The 20,408-nt window shown below is 35.1% G+C and overlaps 1 protein-coding gene across 1 annotated transcript in view; it reads right to left on the reverse strand.

The window, feature by feature from the left end:
* The window catches only part of CNTN5 (contactin 5), a 227,958-nt gene that overhangs the window by 43,282 nt on the left and 164,268 nt on the right, over positions 1-20,408 (reverse strand). Inside the window, exons 12-14 of the mRNA XM_042838727.1 lie at positions 19,835-19,962; positions 19,229-19,404; positions 6,636-6,756 (exon numbers count right to left, since the gene is read on the reverse strand). Of these exons, the coding sequence (XP_042694661.1) occupies positions 6,636-6,756; positions 19,229-19,404; positions 19,835-19,962 (425 nt within the window). The remainder of the gene's footprint in view (positions 1-6,635; positions 6,757-19,228; positions 19,405-19,834; positions 19,963-20,408) is intronic.

Raw genomic sequence — 20,408 nt, forward strand, 5'->3', positions numbered from 1 at the left:
CCGCCCTCTGTTGAATGACAATAAAATGTAATGGAATATTGATGGGAATATTCAATCCCTACTGCCATTCTACCAACATCTGCCTCTGACATTGTGGGTCAACAGAATAAAATAGGAGACATTACTTTTGGAGCAGCTGTTGTAAAATTATATACTAAAAAGAACCAAAGAATAGACCTTATTGATCTTATGTAACTTTGTATTGTTTGCTTGTCCCTATCATACTTTCAAACCTATGACATGCCAATTATGCCTTTTCTACAGAATACTTGGGCATAATAAATGATTTCCATGATCTGATACAGATGAACAGGTAGTTTGTGGTGCCCATCCTTGTTCGAGAAAGGGTGCAGGACGAGGAATGTAACTGTTTGTATGAAAAGTTAGCTGTGCTCAGAGAGCATTTTATCATTACAGTCATATCAGTGTGTCCAATGAATGGGGCCTGTACTTAGGGCATCTCCATGTCCTGTGCTACAGCTCAAATGTAATTTCAAGAACCACAAAGAATTTGCTGACCTTGTTTACATTCTATGCAATAATGCTGTGGCTCATGGTCTTTAAACTGAAGTGCTTATCTTCAAGTTTTATTGGCAATATCACAGCTGAAAGGAGTTGTGTGGTAAGTCTAACCAGCAGTTCCTGAGTTATGTTTAATCCAGCTCAGTGGAGTTCAGAGGAGACATTACTTCTCTAAAAATACAACACAAGGAGAGCAGATTTCTTTCTTAGATAAGATTAATAGGTTTAAATATATGTACTGTTTACATTGCAAAAAATCAAACACTGAGTCAGTGGTTTATAGGACTGGTTCTCTCTGCTCTTTTGTAAAACCAGAGCTCGGCCTTGACTGTTTCTACAGTGCTTTAGTGAAACAATCTGAAACAAAGATTTTTAATCTAGAGGGGAGATGACTGGTCCATAGAGCATTTTAAAGCAGTTTGTAATATAGCATGCAACATCTGGCTCAGTAATTTGTGGTTAATGCTAACTAGCTTGGGTGTAACATATTGCAAAGAAGTTTTGCAAGAATAATTTACGAATATGTCTTAAGAGACAGAATTTATTTGACAAAGTTATCGAATCAGTAACATATATATACGTATTACCATTAAATATATATTCAATTATTGGAGACTTGGTACTTTTGATTAGGCACTGAAGCTTTCACAGATGTTAAAAAAACCTTTAGTTCATATTCTTATATTCCTAAGTCTATCATGACGAGCCTTAAAAATAAGACAAGAAAAGGATAAGTGTATAAAATAACCCACATCACTCACTATGAACAGTCTGAAGCACTGTTCTGATTCACATCAGACTACAGTGCCATGCAATGAACCTCTTCTGTGCAGGAAACTCCCTGGTGTTCTCTGAAGCTGCTGCTGCAGCAGGAGTGCCTCATGCTTCAGTGGGATCTATGCTTTTAAAAGACTACAAAAACCTCAGTCTGACCTTTGTAAAAGTTGCAGACTGCTGTGTGACATCCTCAACTCCCACTATACAGCTGAACTGTACAACTGAACTGTGCAGTTGCTTTTCTAAGCTAATCCTCCAAGCCAAGGATCCTCTAAGCAAAGCCAAACTTGCAGAATAAGGAGAAAAGAATATTACTAGTGTCTGAACATAACATACGTACTTATCCTGTATTAGAGCCTTCTGTTTCAGTTTTGTGAAAAATCAGTGCAGAGACAGTTCAAGCACTAGGGTGCCAATGATAGGTGGAAATCCAGCCAACCAGAAACATTTTGATACTGTGCTTCTTTGCTAGCCAATATTCACTGAAAATTGAGGATATGAGTGGATAAATAAAAGTTAGTATGGTATGTAACATGGGAGAACTATGGACTGAAGTCAAGAATGAGACTGACATTCAGAAAAACATTAATAACTTCTGCTTCTTAAACAGCTGATGACTTCAAGTGCTGTGGAAAAAAAAAAAATATATATATTATTTTATAGGAATTATGCAGATTCTTCTGTAAACAGCTTTGTTTGCTTGAAGAACACCTCAAGCAAGCAAAACCGCTAGGCATAAATGAAGTGGAATCAAGTGAAGACTTGTGTCAGCAGTGTAAGTCCAGTGATATGACTGTTGTTACATTAATTTACTCCAGTAAAGCTGCTTCTTTTCCCATCAGACATACACAGCGCCTCTTACAAATTTCCTCTGAAGTAGCATATCTGTGCATGCCTGGCTCCAGAATAGTTAGTTACCACCCTATGTGAAAAGATGCTTTCTCTTCTGGATGCCCTTGAATTATATCAGTTGACACCATACACCTCCTGCTGCTGCTACAGGCTCTGATGATTGCCTTCCAGAAAATCTTGCAGTGGCATATGAATCTTTTTGCTCTTATTCTTCTGCTGGAGAGGAAATGTATGTATTTTATTTAGCTTTCCAAATTCAGTGTATTGGCTTAATCTGTTGACAATGGTTGAGTTCCTTTTTTGGGCACTGTCCAGCTCAATGAAAGAATCAAATGTTTTTGTTACTGGAAGGGATCCTAAATCCCACTCAAAAGATTCAGGTTTTCATTTGTTCCTCTCCTGGCTTCTGTTTTTCTTGCTACTTTGCCTCACAAAAGGTATGGCATTTCTTGATACCATTTAAACCACTGCCTGCAGATATAACATCCTCTTGAGAAGAAGCAAGTGTGTTTCTGAGTCAGGATCTGAGCAAACCCAGCAATATTACTCCCTGTAGGTGAGCATTGCAGTTGCTGAACTTGATGGTAAATGATGAGTGTCACATCTTCTGAATTGAATCAATGGCCCACAGCTCTCTTGGGCTTTGAGCTGAATCCTACTTGTCATCCTGCTCATATTCAGAGAGTTAAAGACCACAATGAGGACTTCCACAGAGTTAAAGTGTGCATCTAGAAAGTATGGTAGGTATCAGATGGATGACACTGTCCAGCTGAGGAGCTTCTGTATGCGCACAGAATCCTAAATATTTAAAACTCAGGCACCTGGTGAATAAGTGAGTGCTTTTTGACCTTTAAAATGCCTCAAGGGTGTTTGAACATTAAATTTGAACTTGCTACCCAACCTTCTTGGGCTTAGGTGCCAGAGTCAGTGAAACATATCTTTCTATAAATCATACAACAAAAATAAAGTTAATATGCTTTAAGTGAATGACTGACTTATTTATTCATGTCAATAATAATTTAAGCAATTTATGATTATGCATAGCAGATAATTTCACAGAACCTTATCTTGAATAAGGAAATATTTTTCCAAGTTATGGAGTAATCTATTTGAACATAAACAGATCGTGCCAAGTATGTCAGGATAGCAGTCTTCTGAAGGTCATTGTTCACTAGCAGGAGACTGGCATGAAATACTTGTCATTCATAACCCATATCAAGATTAAAATGCAAGACACTTAAGCTGGAAAGCTAATGTACTTCCTGACAGGTCCAGCTGTCAACAAAACATCTCTTCTTAACGACACCTGCATTCTTGGTAACACTGGAAAAATGAAACAAAAAGGGAAAAATAGATAACTTGAGCTCAGAAAACAACATTTAGAGAGCAAAAAAAATGACTAGAAATCAGTAAAAAGTTATTTTTTACTTTAGCATGTAGAATTCAGTCACATTTTCAAAGCACTTAGGAATGTATCTGGATTGTCCTTTGAGAGGTAAGTAGCTCAAGGGATTTGAATCTTTGTTTTGCCCAAACATGGTCTAACACACCATTTTATATCTAAATTTGAAGTATTCCCAAAAGAGATTCACTAGGAAAAAAAAAACATTAAAAAAAAATTGACATTTATTTAATTGCAGCTTCCCTAAAATTAAGAAATGTAAGGTAGTGTTTTTGAAAATGATTTGAAAATATTTCTAAAAAGTCTATAACCAGTAATAAAAAACTGAAGAATAGAAACTTGCAACTCTCTCTTTTTTTTTTTTTTTTTTTTTTTTAAATAACAAACACATGCATAGTAAATTCAGAGACTTTGCACCATTACCTCCATGTTAGTAACTAAACTGAAAAAAAAAAAAAACCAACAACAACAACAAAAAACATGATAACATTTACTTTTGTTCTGGAATTTAAATTCTACTTTACAGTGCAGGGCAAGGAAAAATTTCTGTGCAATGGTAAAAGTAGTTTCATGTTTAGTTCCCTGGGCTATATTCAAGGCACCTTCCAATAGAATAACTCACAAGTAAGGTGAGTTTACAAAATATATATGTATATTTATTAAGGATATGTATCCTGGTTTACTGTCATTGGTATCAGTACTCATTTTCACAGATGTGCTGGAATTTGGCTTCTGTTGGCGCTTCCGAGAGTTTACAACAATGTTTCTGGTATCTTCCTTATGACATAGGTTGTGAAGTTTAAAACAGGAAATTGTTTTCAATATGAATAGAATGAAATTATTTTACTGAAAATTATTTTACTGGAAATAAATAATAATATGGCTTTGTGTTTGTATCTCACTTTATTGTGTGGTGGCAGTGGTTGTCTTTTTTTTTTTTTTTTTCATAGATGGCATTTTCTTTTGTGAGGTGGTATTATTCAGTATGCTGACATGTTATTGAAACATCTATTGCTGATCTGTTTCCCTAAGCAAAGCCTAGTATCTCCAAAAGCTATACTTCAAGGTGTTTGAAATAAGTTGCAATCTGGGATCACCAAAGAGTGTCAAATTGTAGGCGACTGAGCGCTTTCATTAAAGAGATGAGTGAATAAAAAAGTATTAGCGATATAGAAATCAAAATCAAGTTCTTCTAACAGTGTAAGGAAAGATAGATTACATTCTAAATATTTTGGATTTTTGCAACATTGATGTTCATGAAGAGTAATCATTAGTGACTCTACAATGTACTTTAATCATAGAATCATAGAATCATAGAATGGCCTGGGTTGTAAAAGGACATCAAAGATTATCTAATTTCAAACCCCCTGCTATGTGCAGGGTTGCCAAGCACTAGACCAGATTGCCCAGAGACACATCCAGACTGGGCTTGAATAGTAATGGCTTCAGTCATTTGCTGCAATAAAAAACAAAGTCATCCTGCATTTTTTTTTTTTTTTTTTGTGAAAGAAATACCGTCACTGTAGGAATTTATTTTATTTATTATGCATAGATGTCTTAAGATTAACTACTTCAGCAAACCCTATATTATGTATTTTCATGGAAAATTACATCAAGACAAAAGCATTCACATAATGTAAAGCAGTTTATGTCAGAGATAAACTTTTCTTAGTGCAGTCTATAATTATTAAATCATAAAAATAAGGAACCAACATTTTAAACAAAGTGTATTTCAATTTAAATTCTATTATACAGCTGTCATAGTTTTAATTTCATGAGCACGGTGGCATGGCAATGTGGCACTTGAATACATACATTCTGATACTTCTTATAATACACTTTTTTACATTTATCTCAAACCTCTTCCTGAGATAAATATTTATTTTCTATTTCAAATTCAAGAAACCCATTTATATACAATTTAGTAGCTGGTCTGAAATGTTCTAGATAGTAGTAAGATAAGAGACTTTTATCACTTAATAAATTCCATAGCATTAGAATTGGCATTGCCTTGCCTACCCATAGAGCCTCCAGCTCTTGTCTGAGGGAGGTAAAAGTAACATAAGTCTTGCATAACCCACAAGGTCGATTCAGAATTCATAAGGCAGCTAAAACGGCATTTTGTGCTTATGCTGAGGAAACTGAATGCCACCATCCCACTAGTGCCATAGCTCATAGAAAGTTGATGGTCCTCAAAATGACTTTATGGAAATATTTAGCAGCTACTCTCATCAAAATGTGAAGAGCTCTGCACTCAACCAGAAACATTCTTTATCATTTCAAGTGTATATTCATCCTAAAAGTGATGGATATGAAAACATCAAATCTAAAGAAGTGATGAAATGTGATAGAATAAATATTTTTGAAAGATTATAATCTCTATATAATTTTGATTTATATTTTAACTGAAGTTCATTTTTTTATCAATGATAATAAAATATCTCTCTCAATTTATTCTTTCAAAAGCCAAGTAATCCACAGTGAGACTGTCCTGCTCTGCTATCCTGCAGAGATCTGTGAATTTAGGCACTGCAGCACTCTCCAGATGTATTGCTGGAAAGTGAACTTGAGTATACACACACACATACACGGAGTTCATAACACAGACATACTCTGCATAAGGGGTTGTACATATGGCATTAAAGCTTGGCTTTACTGGAGTCTAATAGTATCCTATTTTTGGTTTTAGGTCCTGCAGAGCACTGACCACATGTTACTGCATGAAATGGGATATAGAGCAACTCAACCGATTGCAAAACTGGCCCTAAAGATGCTGTCAAAATTTGGTGAACACAGTTCCAAGTGAGAAAAAAAAAGATCCCTGTCTTATTAAGGGGCTTCTGCTTCACTGTTTGTACCTTTCATTTTACAAAATGATTTATGGTCTCTTTTCTTGAAGGGTAAATATTTCTAAACCATTAAACCCGGGAGGATGCCTTGACTTCAAGGTGAAAGGCAGAGAATTGCAGAAAAAGCACACAACGCATCATACCTACCTACATACAGACCTACATTTGTGCAATTTGTTAAGATTTCATTTACATTCCCTGGTGCACTGAGAGGGTGCTTTGAGGCCACTCACCCCTAACAAGCAGCTCGGTCTCATCTGACACAGTGTCTGCTGCAGTCTGGACCCTGCAGCCGTATCGCCCAGCATGCATCAGCAGGATGTTCCTGATCATCAGGTCTGCCGAGGACGCTTGCTGAAACAGGCATGAAAAACCCATTTAAAATTTAGTAAATCCGTGTTTTCAAGGTAGCTCACAGAGTGTTTTGTGCAGTGTGAGAAATTCACATCTGTGGCTTCCATCTTACAACATTTATGTCCCCTAATATCCCCTTTTGAGGATTATCAGCAGATAATCAGCACACTGCATTTATACAATTAGTAATAAGGACTAAAGAAGAGGATTTGTGGTTTTTAATAACTTTGATTTTGCTTAAAGCACTCCATGGATATTTGCATTCTCAAAGAAAATGAATCCAAGCTAACACAAAGAAATTAATTAAAGAGCAAAACAGAAATATTTGATCTAATCCTTGGCATTGCAAATGTGCTCTTAGAAATGAAAACGAGTCTTCCTTCCTCTTCCTCTTTTCTACAATGCAATCACATTTGGAATATGTACCTCAAATGAAATTAAGATCATTTAAAAGATTATGTTAATAGATTCTTATTGACAAAGGAGAAATTAATACTAAATAAGATCAAGAAAATATAAACAGATTCTCATTTTCCCTGCCAGAACCTACACATATTGAAATCTGAAACATGCAAACCCTGGATATGTGTGCATAGAAAGCTAGTTCAGATTTTTGTTTTTCAGTATTCAAGGCAATGGTAACTACAGCCCCCCAGAATTATGAGCAGAAACTTGGAAGATGGAACAGCCATTTATTTTGAGAATGGATGGCTTTTTTTTAGAAATATCTGTACTATTTAATAAAGTGAAATGATCATATCAGATTTTACACATACACAGTTTTACCTGAAACTTACTAGAGTCAGTTTTATCTTATTTCAAATCATTTGACATCATATATCATATTTGATATCATATTTACATCATACATATATAGAAGGAAATCATTCAGCTAGATTTAGTACACATTAAACAGTATCCATACATACTGTTATATTATTGTATATATATTGTTATATTATACTGATCAGATAAGAGTGAATGAAGGCCAGCCTAAGCATATGGTATGAGAATTACAGTTTCCTTCTCAATTATAATCTATAATAATCTATACTAAAACAAAGTATATCTTTATTAAATCCAATAATTAATATTGTAAGCTATTGCATGAACTGCTTTTATATGAGCATTAGGAAGGGACCTTTAAAGTTCATCTAGTCGAACAACCTGGCCACTTCTAGGCTAATTAGTCTTCTCTTAATTTTCATAACCAAGGCAAAATCTCTACCAAAGCATGTTCACATGTAAAGAGGGAAAAGAGAGGTGGAAAGTCAAGGCCGTCTAGTTTAATTGCTCAGAAGCTGAGCAATCCTGGCTGCCATCCTATCTTCCTGGGGACTCATGACTATATACATCATAGTATTATTTGAAAAAACAAAAAAATATATATATATTTAATATCTGTGTAGTGGTGTAGCTGGACAGACCAGCAGACATGGCAAGAATCACTGCTTTAAGTGGAGAGCAATACAGTAAAAGGTACCCATGAAACACTTGGATTTAATGCAGCATAACAGGATATGCAACTGGGGTTGCTTAGGGTGTATGAGTGGAAAGAAATTACTTGTGATATGTTTAATACAGATGTATATAAGTTTAGACACTAGCTTTATTATTATGGATAATGATATATTAGAATCTATTAAGATAACTAGGAGCTGATCAGGCCTTTTAAAAAAGAAAAAATTATTTGCTGTTCAATAGCACCAAATGTCTTTACTAATTTGGGGGCCTTTACACCATTATATAAGATAAAAATTTCAGAATTTTATATAGTAGTGTCATGGTTCTATGTTTTTATTTTTGTTTTTTTTATGGTTTCAGTATTCCACATCAAAACATCATGTAGTGTACGGGGCATTAAAGTGTCACTGCCCCAGTCCCAGGTACCTATCCCTGTACATTACAGCAGTCACGGGATCTGGCCCTTCCGGGTGGGGGGGCGCTCTCTTGCTGCCTTGCAGTGGGTGCTGGAGGTGCTTTCCTAGCTGTTCCAAGCTTTCCAGGTTTGAATCGGTCCCGGGAACTCTCTCTCTCTTATTTTGTCTGATTTATTAATCTCAATTTCAATCAAATTGTATATATTGTGTTATTTTGTATTCCAATATTATAGTAAAATAAGTTTTCCTCCATAGATTGTTGCCGCTGCTTTTTCCTCTCTTCCTTCCTTCCCATTTTTTGTGGGACTGGGATGGGGGGGGTTGGGTGGGGGGGGGGGGGCTGAGGCCTGTCGCCCCTGTCACGGACACACATTGATCTGGTCAATTCCGTGACAAGTAGGAGTTTGGTAATGTCTAAGTTGTGGATAAAATGCTGCTGTATTCCTAGATTTCATCCTACTTTTGTACAAAGTTAGATAGCATATAGAAAGAATAAGCAAAAGCTTCATTAAGTGATGCAAGTGCTGTTTCTATGCTCATACTCATCCACTAGAAAGTGAGGACTATTCCATATTGACCCTAAAGCAGTCCTCATTGTTGGGAATGAAGGGAAACGTACTAGGAAGGTATTAGAAGATGTAGTAATAAGCCATAATAGAATCTTCGTCATCTTGTGGTGATTAATACAGAGATTCCCCTTTAGTCAATTCATTCTTTAAACTACTGTCAACATAGTGGTGTCTGGATTGTCATCACATTTATCTATGCTGAAAGTTAGCCTTGTCTCTGAACTTCTGCTGTCCTGGAACAAAATCAGGAAAGGAGAGGCTGAGGCCAAACACTCAATGCATGTAAGAGTGCACTGGAGTTTTAAATTGATCTAAAAACAACGAGAATTTCAAAGAAAGGACACTACAATATCAGCGATTCAAGGTTTGTGCCCCAACCCCACCAATCCCCTACCTTTCTTTTTTCTGTTCTCAAATTTGCTTTTTATAAGTGTAAACCTTGGAATAAGGCTACTTTTGTGATAAGAGGTTCAAGGCTTCAGTAAATTCTTATGGTCAAACTGATGTGCTGGCTATCTTGAGCCAATCTCCATAACATGTTACTGCAGATGCTTGTTTAAGATTTACAATTCATTTTTAAAGCATCTACTAAGAAAGAATGTAGCAGATACTCCATTAAGAAAAATGTCCAAGGTCGGAAAGTTTCTCTTTTTTTTTTTTTTTTTTTTTGTCTTCTTTCAGTGGAAAATGACATTTCAACAAAAGCACTCTTTCCCCTTCAGGCAAGACACAGAACAAGTGAGAAGATTGCAAGTAGAATGGAAAGAGCTCACATCTTGGCTAAATGACTCAGAACAGCCTGAGGTATCAGTGACTATGGGATTCTAATATTACTGAAAGCCAAAATTAGCATGTCTAATTTTGTCTGCATTTGTATTTCCACTTTATTAAGTGTACATTTCAAAAAGCTGCATGTTACTCCATTATTTTGATGTTCTTAAACAGAGCACATTTTGCAATAGCATCAACAGCACAGAGTAGAGAGGTAGGATCAATTCCCTCTCCCTGCTGACCATCCTTCTTCCGATGCAGCCCAGGATATGGTTGGCTTTCTGGGCTGCAAGGGCACATTTCTGGCTCCTGTGCAGCTTGCCACTCACCAGTACCCCCAGGTCTTTTTCAGCAGGGCTGTGATCTATCCTTCCATCCCGCAGCTTGTATTGTTAGCGGGGGTTGCTGCAATCCAGGTGTAAGACCTTGCTCTTAGAAAGTGTATTCACTGTTCAGAATAACATTTATAACACATTTAGCCAAGTATACAAATACTTATATTTATTCAATATAAGTGTCTTTTGTGTGGAAAATACCCTGTATTTAACTAAGAGAAGGCAGATTTATCAGTCAACTTCTAATGACAATAAAGAGAGGTAAAATTAACCTTCAAGGCCAACATCAGCTATGAACCTACTGTAAAGCTGAACATTTTCCCTGTGTTCATTAAAAGGCTGAAAAATAATAACACAGCTACTAATGCTATCTGTCAAGTCTAATGGTTCTTTCTAGGACAAAAAATCATTGTGCCATTTATATTATACTCCAGAATATCTCATTAATCAGGTTCTGCATGGCTCCAGTGATCAGTGCTGTGAGGATTGTAAGCATGCGAAGAATCTATTCCTCTTGCTGCTCCAGTGTGGTATGTAATACGTTATCTGAGGTCACAATTATGTCTTCAGTGTATCTAAATAGAATTACCAGTAAGGTGCTTCTTGAACTAATTTTTCACAGGAGCTAATCCCACTTATATATATGTTTACTTTTAACATAAAGGTACTTCCCCAAACTCAAAAAGGTTCAAGGAGCATGTAATATTCGCATTTTGCTCATTGAGCATCATCCTGTTGGATTTGTTTTTTTGCATCCATTTCCTTAATGCTAGTGATTTGCAGAGAAGACACAAAACCAGAAAGTAATGCAGAGTTAATACTTTTTATCCATCCTACCTCCTTACTGAGAAGATGTTGTATGAGGATTTTTCCTGGCTGTTTCATAAATCCTAAGAAGATGTGAATTGCTTTGCTGTGAAGCAACTTCAACAGACAGTTCTTAAAGAGCAGAGAATTCTGCTTATTCTTCCTGTGTGACTGAGTTCATTACTTTGAGCCAGTTGCTAGGAAACCTCCATGTTAATGCAGCCATTCATTTTCTGAGTTTTTATCTCCAAATCAAGGTAGTTCATTCAGTATCCTATCTTTTCTTTTAAAAGATTTGCACAAGAATATAAGCTGCCTACACTTGAAAAGGAGATCACAGTCATAATGCAGAGTCCTTTCTTAGAGTCCATTAAGTCTGTTCTTTACTTCTTCCTTGTCACTTCTGGGGAAGAATTAAACATTGGTTTGATTATTGCACAGCTCATCACATCTGTTGAAACTGCAGAATCATATCTGCAAAACATGCATGAAACTTAGAAATCATTCTCTCATCATAGTGCTATTCATTTCACCTGCAGTCACATCATCTATTTCTAATACCTGTCATTTTCCACATTGGTCATAGTACTACTTTTTCACACTCCAGCTGCAGTTCTATGAGTATAGCTCTGTTTTATCTTGTCAAGAGGGACAAAAAGAAAAGGCAGATTAAAATCATGGATAATCAATAGAGATGATTTTACACTGCAGGGGCCTGGGGTCTAGCAAATCTGCGCATTACTTCTATCATGGATTGGGAATGGGAACTCCATCTGGCCACCATGTGACGAAAACCATCTCCTGCTTAGAGTAACGTACATAAAAGGTTAGTGAGGATGTTGAAACAGATCATGGCACAACAAAAGGTTAAATCAACAGGGAAAGGAGTGGACAGAGCTTGACTGCCATTGCAGGAAAACTTTTATGATAAAAGCCTAACTGGTGTTTGACTCAGTTCCTTATTGCAACTGCAGGGGTTTGCTGTGTCTAGCTCTCATCTTCCTCACTTGAGAGTTAGGTGTGAAGATGTTTTCCTGCAAAGGGAGTTTCTATATAGAAGAGAATGGTTGATACATGGTACAAAAAGCTTGAAAAGATGTTATGAAGTCACCTTTCTGTATGAACTGAAAAGAGTAGAACAATACTCTGTAATTTAATGGGACAGTGATTTGATCCTAAATAAGAAAGACGACAGCCATTAATGTGACCTTCTTCAGCTTAAGTAATTATTCAGAATATATGGGTTTTTTTAACAGCTAGAACACAGGTGAATTCTTGACTCAGACATTATTGGATTTAGCAGAATAGTCTTTATTAATGAAATAAAGTCAGTCAGGCTGAATTAAAAAATGATTTCACAGCTGAATCTTGTTTGTTTGATATATTTGATTAGCAGTGGAGTTTATTTTTTGGTGAATTTATCTGAAGTAAAATAATGATCTCACAAAATAAGCTCATGGCAATTTTAGCTTTGTAACATCAACAGTAAATGAAAAAAAAACAATACAATAAAGCTCTTTTAAATGATGCCGACAATTTATATGTAGAGTATGATGGATTGTTGGCTTCCAGCCTACCTCTGTTCAAAATACATTTAGGATGATGTAAATGCCATTTCATGCAAATTCTTAGCTTTAAGACATCAACCACTTGTCTGTTCTTTGCTCGTGCTGTTTACAAATTGCAAATATTTAATGTTTTTTCTTTAAAACAGGTCTCTGTGTTGGTGTAGGGATCGTGGAAAGTTATATACTGCCTTTCATCTTTTAAGCATATAAATTTTTTTTTTTTATCAAACATTTCCTTATTGTTACTGTTTCTTGTGATTAGTGGCATATAATATAATAAGATCAGCAGTATAATAGCATTCAGGCTGGTACCATTTAGTTGAGAACCACTAGGTTACACATATTTTACTTTGTCCTTGACTATAAGAAATTGTAAAAGAGACGGTTCTCAAAGTTTCAAATCTATAGAATCTAAGAGAATCTTCCAGTGGGGATATGGGTCCTTCCAGAAGCAGTATATTTCTGAGTACTTTGATTTGTGATAACAGGAATAATGAAAAACTTGTTTTTTGCCAGCGAAGTACAGGATAGGAACAGATGTAGGTGTTGGAGTGAACAGAGTGGACATGAAAGTGCAGCCCGATTTGCTGCAAATGAATCTAATTCATTGTATTGAGAGAAGGCAGAATAAAAGATGGAAGTAAATGAGTATTGGGAATCAAGGTCTCAGGTACTAGAATAGATTTGTGAAAAAAATCATAGATCAAGTTTTTATTGAAAACTGAAAAGAAGGTGATTTAGGAAAAAGCTTAGATCAAACAAGACTGAATGATTGATATGATACCTGTGCTCTATTTGAAGATGTATATGAAGGGGAAAAATAAATCATAAAGACACGATTTGAACGTAAGAATGGTGATGGCAACAGATGAAGATGCCAGAAATGAAAGTAGAACCCAGTGGTAAGAATTGTGGCACTTAAGAAGACACATGAAAAGGAAGCACGAAAAGCAGATATGATGGTTTAATTAGCATTAAACACAAAGGAGATTGTGACAGCCATACTTGGGAGAAGGAAGAGGGGAAGGAAAAGGGAATACTCTTCCTGTTGGCCAGCCAGAGTGAGTTCTCCTCTCAGGACTCTCTCCAGTGCAGAAGATGACAATGAGGAAGTTGAGAATTGTATCAGTTTTTACTGTCTTTTTTTCTTTGTGCGCTGTCCTTTTCTTTGAGACTTGTCCAATCTCTTTATTGATTAGCATTGATTAGAATATGCTAATTAAGGGCATATACTGCACATTGAGGGATTGTTAAACTTCTGAAGACATATTAGATATTATTTTTAAAGTAGTTTTTTGATTGCTATTTACTTTGTTGCACATTGTGTTTTCTTTTGCTCTAACACTATTCAAAATTTACAAAATGAGGAACAAAAAAAGGCAGCAGGAAGTCCAGGTGATTTTCAGGCCATTGGGAACTCTGCCATAGGAATACAACTGGGATTACAGGTGCAAGGCTGTAAGATCAGAAGCAGAAGAGCACCAGCATAAGAATTGCAAAGGAGTAATACTGCCAGCGATGATCAGGAACAGCAGCTTGAGAGCAAGATTCCAGAACTGTATGTAAAAAATACAATGCACAGGAGTCTAAGTATTAGGCCGTATTAATCAGATGCTCAAATCACAAGTGGTGCTGTTACAGCCCAGATTAACACAGGGCCAGGCAGTTAAATGGTCCATCAGCTGCAAGTAAATGGGAAAGAATAAAGAATATCTTGTTGTGAAATATCTTGTATATACTCTATGATTTTTTTTTTCTTTTTTATAATGTGTTTCTTTTAAATAAAGAAAGGAAAAAATACTTTAATTGAATAAGCCAGTATAAAAAATTATTTGGATGTTATTTTTTAGTGTTACTCATTTTTATTATTATTATTTTTTTAAAATAGAAAACAGGATTCAGGGAGGTTAACAGACTCACATTGTCCAAAATGATCAGTTATCTACCTGCTCCAAAGTAAAATGAAAGAGAACACATGCTATTTATTACCTTCTCTCACTCTTTACTCATAGCCAAAACCACAGATTCGATTCTGGGAAATGCTCACTGTTCTTTTCTAATGTGGCATGCAGATATGTCTGCAAATGTAAGCTGCTTACTGGGATATTTTATAGCCCAGAAGAAGTGCATGGTAAAGGGTTTTTTTAATCCACATTCTTCTCTGTGTTCAGACTTTTGTTTTGTAGCTATTAAACACAAAACAAACAAAAACTTTTGACAAACCCTTATTCCAGTTTGTCCCCTCCTTCATACACAAGAAATTTATATTACTACAGGAAATACTTCAAAAGACAAAGTATAATTTCATTTGGAAACTACTTCAAATCTTTCAAGTATTTAATTGCTGTAGTGTGACAAATAGGCAAAATCTGGCTGAATTGTCTGGATATCAGATTAATTGGATCTCCATTCTATTTTTTTCCAACCAATAGCTAACTATCATGGCTATTTGCAGTGAATTGGATATAGCAGTACTAGCCTGAAAGAGAATTATCTTCTATGCACAGAGCATGTCTCTTCTACAACGCTTTTGCCAACTATTGTTTTCCTTTGGGGTCTGTGTTAAAGTAGGGCCCTACTTAATTAATGCTGTTCTTTTTTTAATGTCAAATAAAGAGCAAAGATTTTATTAATAGCCTGCTGTTTTATTGATTCTACATAGTGTAGAACTTAGTGGTGCCTATCTAGAAAATGACAATGACATTTTAATCTTAACTGAAATGTGATTGTTCTACAAGCAAACTGAGGAGAGAAAGGAAGACATAGGGAAAGATGCAACGTTATGCTCTCCCATAGTTTCTACGCTATTGGATTGAGGTCTGTAGTTCTAGACAGTGCCTAATGCACTGTCCAGACCTCTATAGCCTTTTCTAAGTGAAACAGTAGATTTTAACTCACTTCTGTGTGGATAAACAACCACTGAAAAATTCAACTTGTCAGTTTATGTTTATTGCTTCCCGTGGTTTCTGTTTCAGTTAAGACCAAAGACCAAGAAGATATTGTAACTAAAACACTTTCCTCAGTCACTGAGCGAAAGACACTCATGCAGATCAAGGTGAGGGACTCTGAGAGAAATGCTGCTGCTTACAAATATGTGGATGACCACAATAAATCATTGTGCTTATGTGTCATAAAAACAGTATCAACTTCCAAACACAAGTTTGGAATGGGGATAGCTGAATGAAAATCTCAAAAAATCAGATGTTGTACCTAGAAAAGTGATACCTCCTGGTGAAAATTAAGGTCAATTAATTTAACTGGAAACCTTAAAAAAGAAAATTCTGAATAGGATTTTGAATGGGATTTCTAGACTTGACAAAAAGAGTAAAATAGAGAATCAAGGCTACTCTAACAGAAACAAGAAAGCATGTGTTTTCTGTACCAGAGTGTTCACCGGTGTTACCAAAAGGAAATCTTGTCAGTTCAGACTTCCATGCAATGTCATTTTTTTTTTAATTACTGGGACTACTTTCTCACAGATCCTGAAATGTTATAGCGTCTTTTGGTAGATCAAGTATGATTTTTATAATGCCAAGAGACCCTGAATATTTGTATCTCTTTGAATGATAATTCTGCTACAAAATGTATTGCAGAGTTATGCATGCAAAAGATTTTCCATGTTTTCCTGTCTTCAAGTGTAGACTGCAGCAATAACCCCAATGGATTTTAGTCTCTTTCCCTTAATATTCCCTTCATGCACAGCTTTGTGCAATTTGACAACTGTACATTTATCCTCTTGCCAGACAAGTCCCTTAAGTATCTACATTGCCATAGGTATAAAATCTTTTGTAGCTAAGTAAATAACGACAAGGAAATTTTTAATTTGCATAAAAATTAATTGTCAATCTGGAAAATGATAACAATTTTTTTTTTTTTTTTTAATCAATGTATATGTAGGTTGCTCCAAAAGTAATGCCTCCTAATTAGTTATGGAAACTAAACACAATTACAAAAATATTTGATAGAACAAATTCTCAGAATAGCTACAAAATACTATTTTTCAACATAATCACCATCTTTAGCTGTACATTTTCCATCAGTGATGAACAAGGGCCTGCATGTCATGCTAGTAAATATCTGCATGGTCGTCCAGAACATGGCTTGTCTTACATGGCACTGTTGCCACTGCTGAAATATGCCATCTGCCATCTTGCCGTGCTCACATCACTGCTTGGCCTCCATAAATTCATCACCATCAATGAATGTCAATGGGTGCCATTTTTTTCCACATGAAGGAATTCAGTAACATACCTTTGCTTCATATGCACTTCCGTGTCAGACACCATTTGTCAGACTGTCCCCCTGCTGCCATCTGTCACATGGTAACCTTGTGTAATGGAAAATTGGTGGGAAGGTTCAACCTCTACTACCCTACCACCATCTGCCTCTGATACTATGGGCCAACATAATAAAATGAGACATTACTTTCAGAGCAGCCCCCATAATTTAAAAGCAAGGAAAATGATATGTATTAGACAAGTTTTCCAATTAATTGTGATTACTAGGGAACACATAATTTCACCAAGTGAAAATTTATCTATGACCCAAATAAATATTACTTAGGTGACAGCTTTTACAATACTGCACTAAACATCAGAATGTTTATCATAACACCCGGAGCTGCCATGGTGAAAGTGCACACAGTGCAACTGGTGTTTAGAAGCTGAGAATAGTTTTGTTATTAACAAAGCCCATTCAAATAATATTCAACTGTCAGGCTTTCGAATAAATAGACTGAACCCAAACAAGTTGGAACATTTTTCATCTGATGAACAATCAGTGTGTGCAACACAAAATAGACGTGTAATTATAGAATGTCATGCACACAAAGGATATATTTTTCTTCGATGTATAGAAAAGAAAAGCAAATTGTACATGATCAACACATGCAATAAAGAAGTATTTTTTCAAAGAAAATCAGGGATAAAAATTGAATTTTATTATATTTCAAGAGATCTTTAGATTCCTTTTCACTGCATTCTTAAAGTGGTAATTTTAATGTGTATGCCTATTTGTGAAGGATGGATTAAAGGAGATTAATTGATAGGATAAACTGAAGAGGTTTACTTTGTTTTTCTTTCCCCTAATACTTGGTCATATCTTAGGTTTTAATGAAAGAAATATATTTTTATCCTCTTGACTAATTTACTATACAAATGTGATTAACAGAAAGGTAAATGAGGCTCTGGAAGTAAATAGCAACTCTGAAGATGGCAAATATTTACTCATTAAACAATTTTTTTTTTCCTACTTCATCATTTAGATATTAAGTATTGATTCCATTATGACTGCATGAATATTTGTCTGGATATAGGTTCAGTATGTCCTACTCCAAATTCTCCCTCTGGACAAACCTTACTTTTATCAATGTGATGGCTGTTTCTAGAAGAAATGCAATTATGGAAGAATACTTCCACAATCTACTTATTCCTGAGTACATATAAAAATTTAATTTTGTTAAATTAACTTTACTTTTGTATAAGAAATGTCTTTCTCAATGATTAGAAATTCCCTCCAACATAGAAATTCTAAAATATACCGAAGGAACTGCATAACACATTTGTATTTTAAATGCTAGGAAAAAAGCTTCAAGTTAAATTGTATTTATAGGGCATTTTCTTGAATCAGATGACATTGTAACCTTGTTTAAAAAAAAAAAAAAAAAAAAAAAAAAAAAAAAATTTTCCTTCTTAAATATTTAGTACTGGATTTTGTGTATTGGACTTTGTCAGATGAAGATAAGTATGCTAAGAACTTTCACACTAAGGCATGCCTTGCTAATCTTTTTCCACTAAAAGGCTTATTAAGTCAAGCCAAATTAAAAGACAATCAGACAAATCACTAACAACAGAAAAAAACCACACACACACATATATAGTTTGATACAGTATGTATGTATGGTATGATTTATTTAAAGCCAATTAGAAGAAATGAATTCAGCTAACAAGTTTTACAACGTAAAGTTATCTTTTCTTAATTGTACTTATATTTGAAACATTAACTTAAAACAAACAGGTTTACATTACTTTATCATACTATTATTTGATCACATCAAACTGTTTTAATCATAGGGTAATGTGTAATTTATGTGCATATTTTTCCAAATTATTTTTCTTCATTTTAGTAACAGTTGACAGCTAGTATCTACTTTGTGCAGGGGGGTGGAAAATAAAATATATGTTCATTACTATTCAGATACCAAAATATCTGATATTTTGCAGATAAAATAAAAGCATTCAGAGAAAAGGACACTTCAACATCCATGTTATTTGTGAAAAAGAAATTAATGTTTATAGAAACATCTTTTCTACATCAAAATCATTTGAATCATGTAATAAGAGTTGGATTTAAATTGCTTTCTGTTCCCTTGGGAAGATCATCAGATGCCTCACAGCTAGCATGAAGGCTTAACCCGTGTTCTGAAATCTTCACCTTCTCTACATTTCTTTTCAACATTAGTGAAACAGGTTATCTTATTTAACATGTAAAAGCATGCAAACTCTTATCACTCTGCAGTGCATAAAATATGCACGGTTACTTACTGCCTTGATGCTTTCAAAGTGTCCATCTTCTTTATCAAAATCAATTGGCTGCCCATTAAGTGTCCAATAGAAAGTGACATCTAGGGTGCTATCATGAAGGGCTTTGCAACTGAGGACGATGCTTTCTCCAACCGTTAACTCTATTTTCTTGGGAGTCAGCTCTATTCTCGTAGGTTCTTGAAATATGGAAGGATTAAGAACATTTAGTTGGAAGTGTAGTTATAGAAAGACATCAATATAATATCTTTGAGTTCTTTATTCCCATGCAGAAAGGAGTAAGGGCTAAATGAGTTTGCCAAACTAGCACACGTTAAAAGGGGTATTGATTTTTAGTTTCTCTGTTTTCTTCTGTTTTATTTATAGAATTATTTATGATCCAGTTGATTTAATAGTTATACAAATTCTGCTGACACACTGCTAAAATTTAAAAGCTGAACTGTGCAATTTCATGCAGAGCTTGATCAAAGAGAAGTTAACCTGATACTTTGTTTTAAATGGTCTCTTATTCTGTTTGTACAGTGTTGCATGCTTGGCTGGAGATTGTAAGCAATAAAGAAACATTAACAATGGGAAATCATCAATAACATTAACGTGTTTTTTTCATACCTTTAACAGATACTGATGCAACAATTTCTGCAGACCCAAATACATTTACACCTTGGCATGAATACCGTCCTTCATCAGACTTGGAAGCATTCAGAATTCGCAAGCTTCCTTGTGGAAGAATAATTATCCTGAAAAGGAAAAATATGTGAATATAACTCCAGTCCTGGAAGACAAATTCCATGATAATTTTTAGAATTAATAAATAGGATTGAGAACTGCTGCTTCCATAATGAAGGATGATGAAGATGATAATTTAATTCTCTGTTTCAAAAGAGCTTCAATATACCCATTTTACTCCTTCTCAATCTTTAATCAATAAGTTACAGGGAAGCATCAGTGAGTTAGTGTCTTCTGACACTTATCAGTGATGAATTCTAATGAACCTTTTTGTCTTTAAAGTTTCACTTCTATATTATTGTCAAATCAAATTTCAATATCCAGCACATTTTCAGAAAAAGAAAAAAAAATGATCTTCTAAGTCAAATCTGAGAAGAATGAGAAGTAAAATGTAAAAGGGAACTGGAAAGAAAGAAGGAAAGAAGGAAAGAAGGAAAGAAGGAAAGAAGGAAAGAAG

The sequence above is a fragment of the Centrocercus urophasianus genome, unplaced genomic scaffold, assembly GCF_019232065.1.
Source record: "Centrocercus urophasianus isolate 14NV4802_14NV808 unplaced genomic scaffold, USGS_Curo_1.0 seq_9, whole genome shotgun sequence".
In the NCBI taxonomy this organism is placed as follows: Eukaryota; Metazoa; Chordata; class Aves; order Galliformes; family Phasianidae; genus Centrocercus; species Centrocercus urophasianus.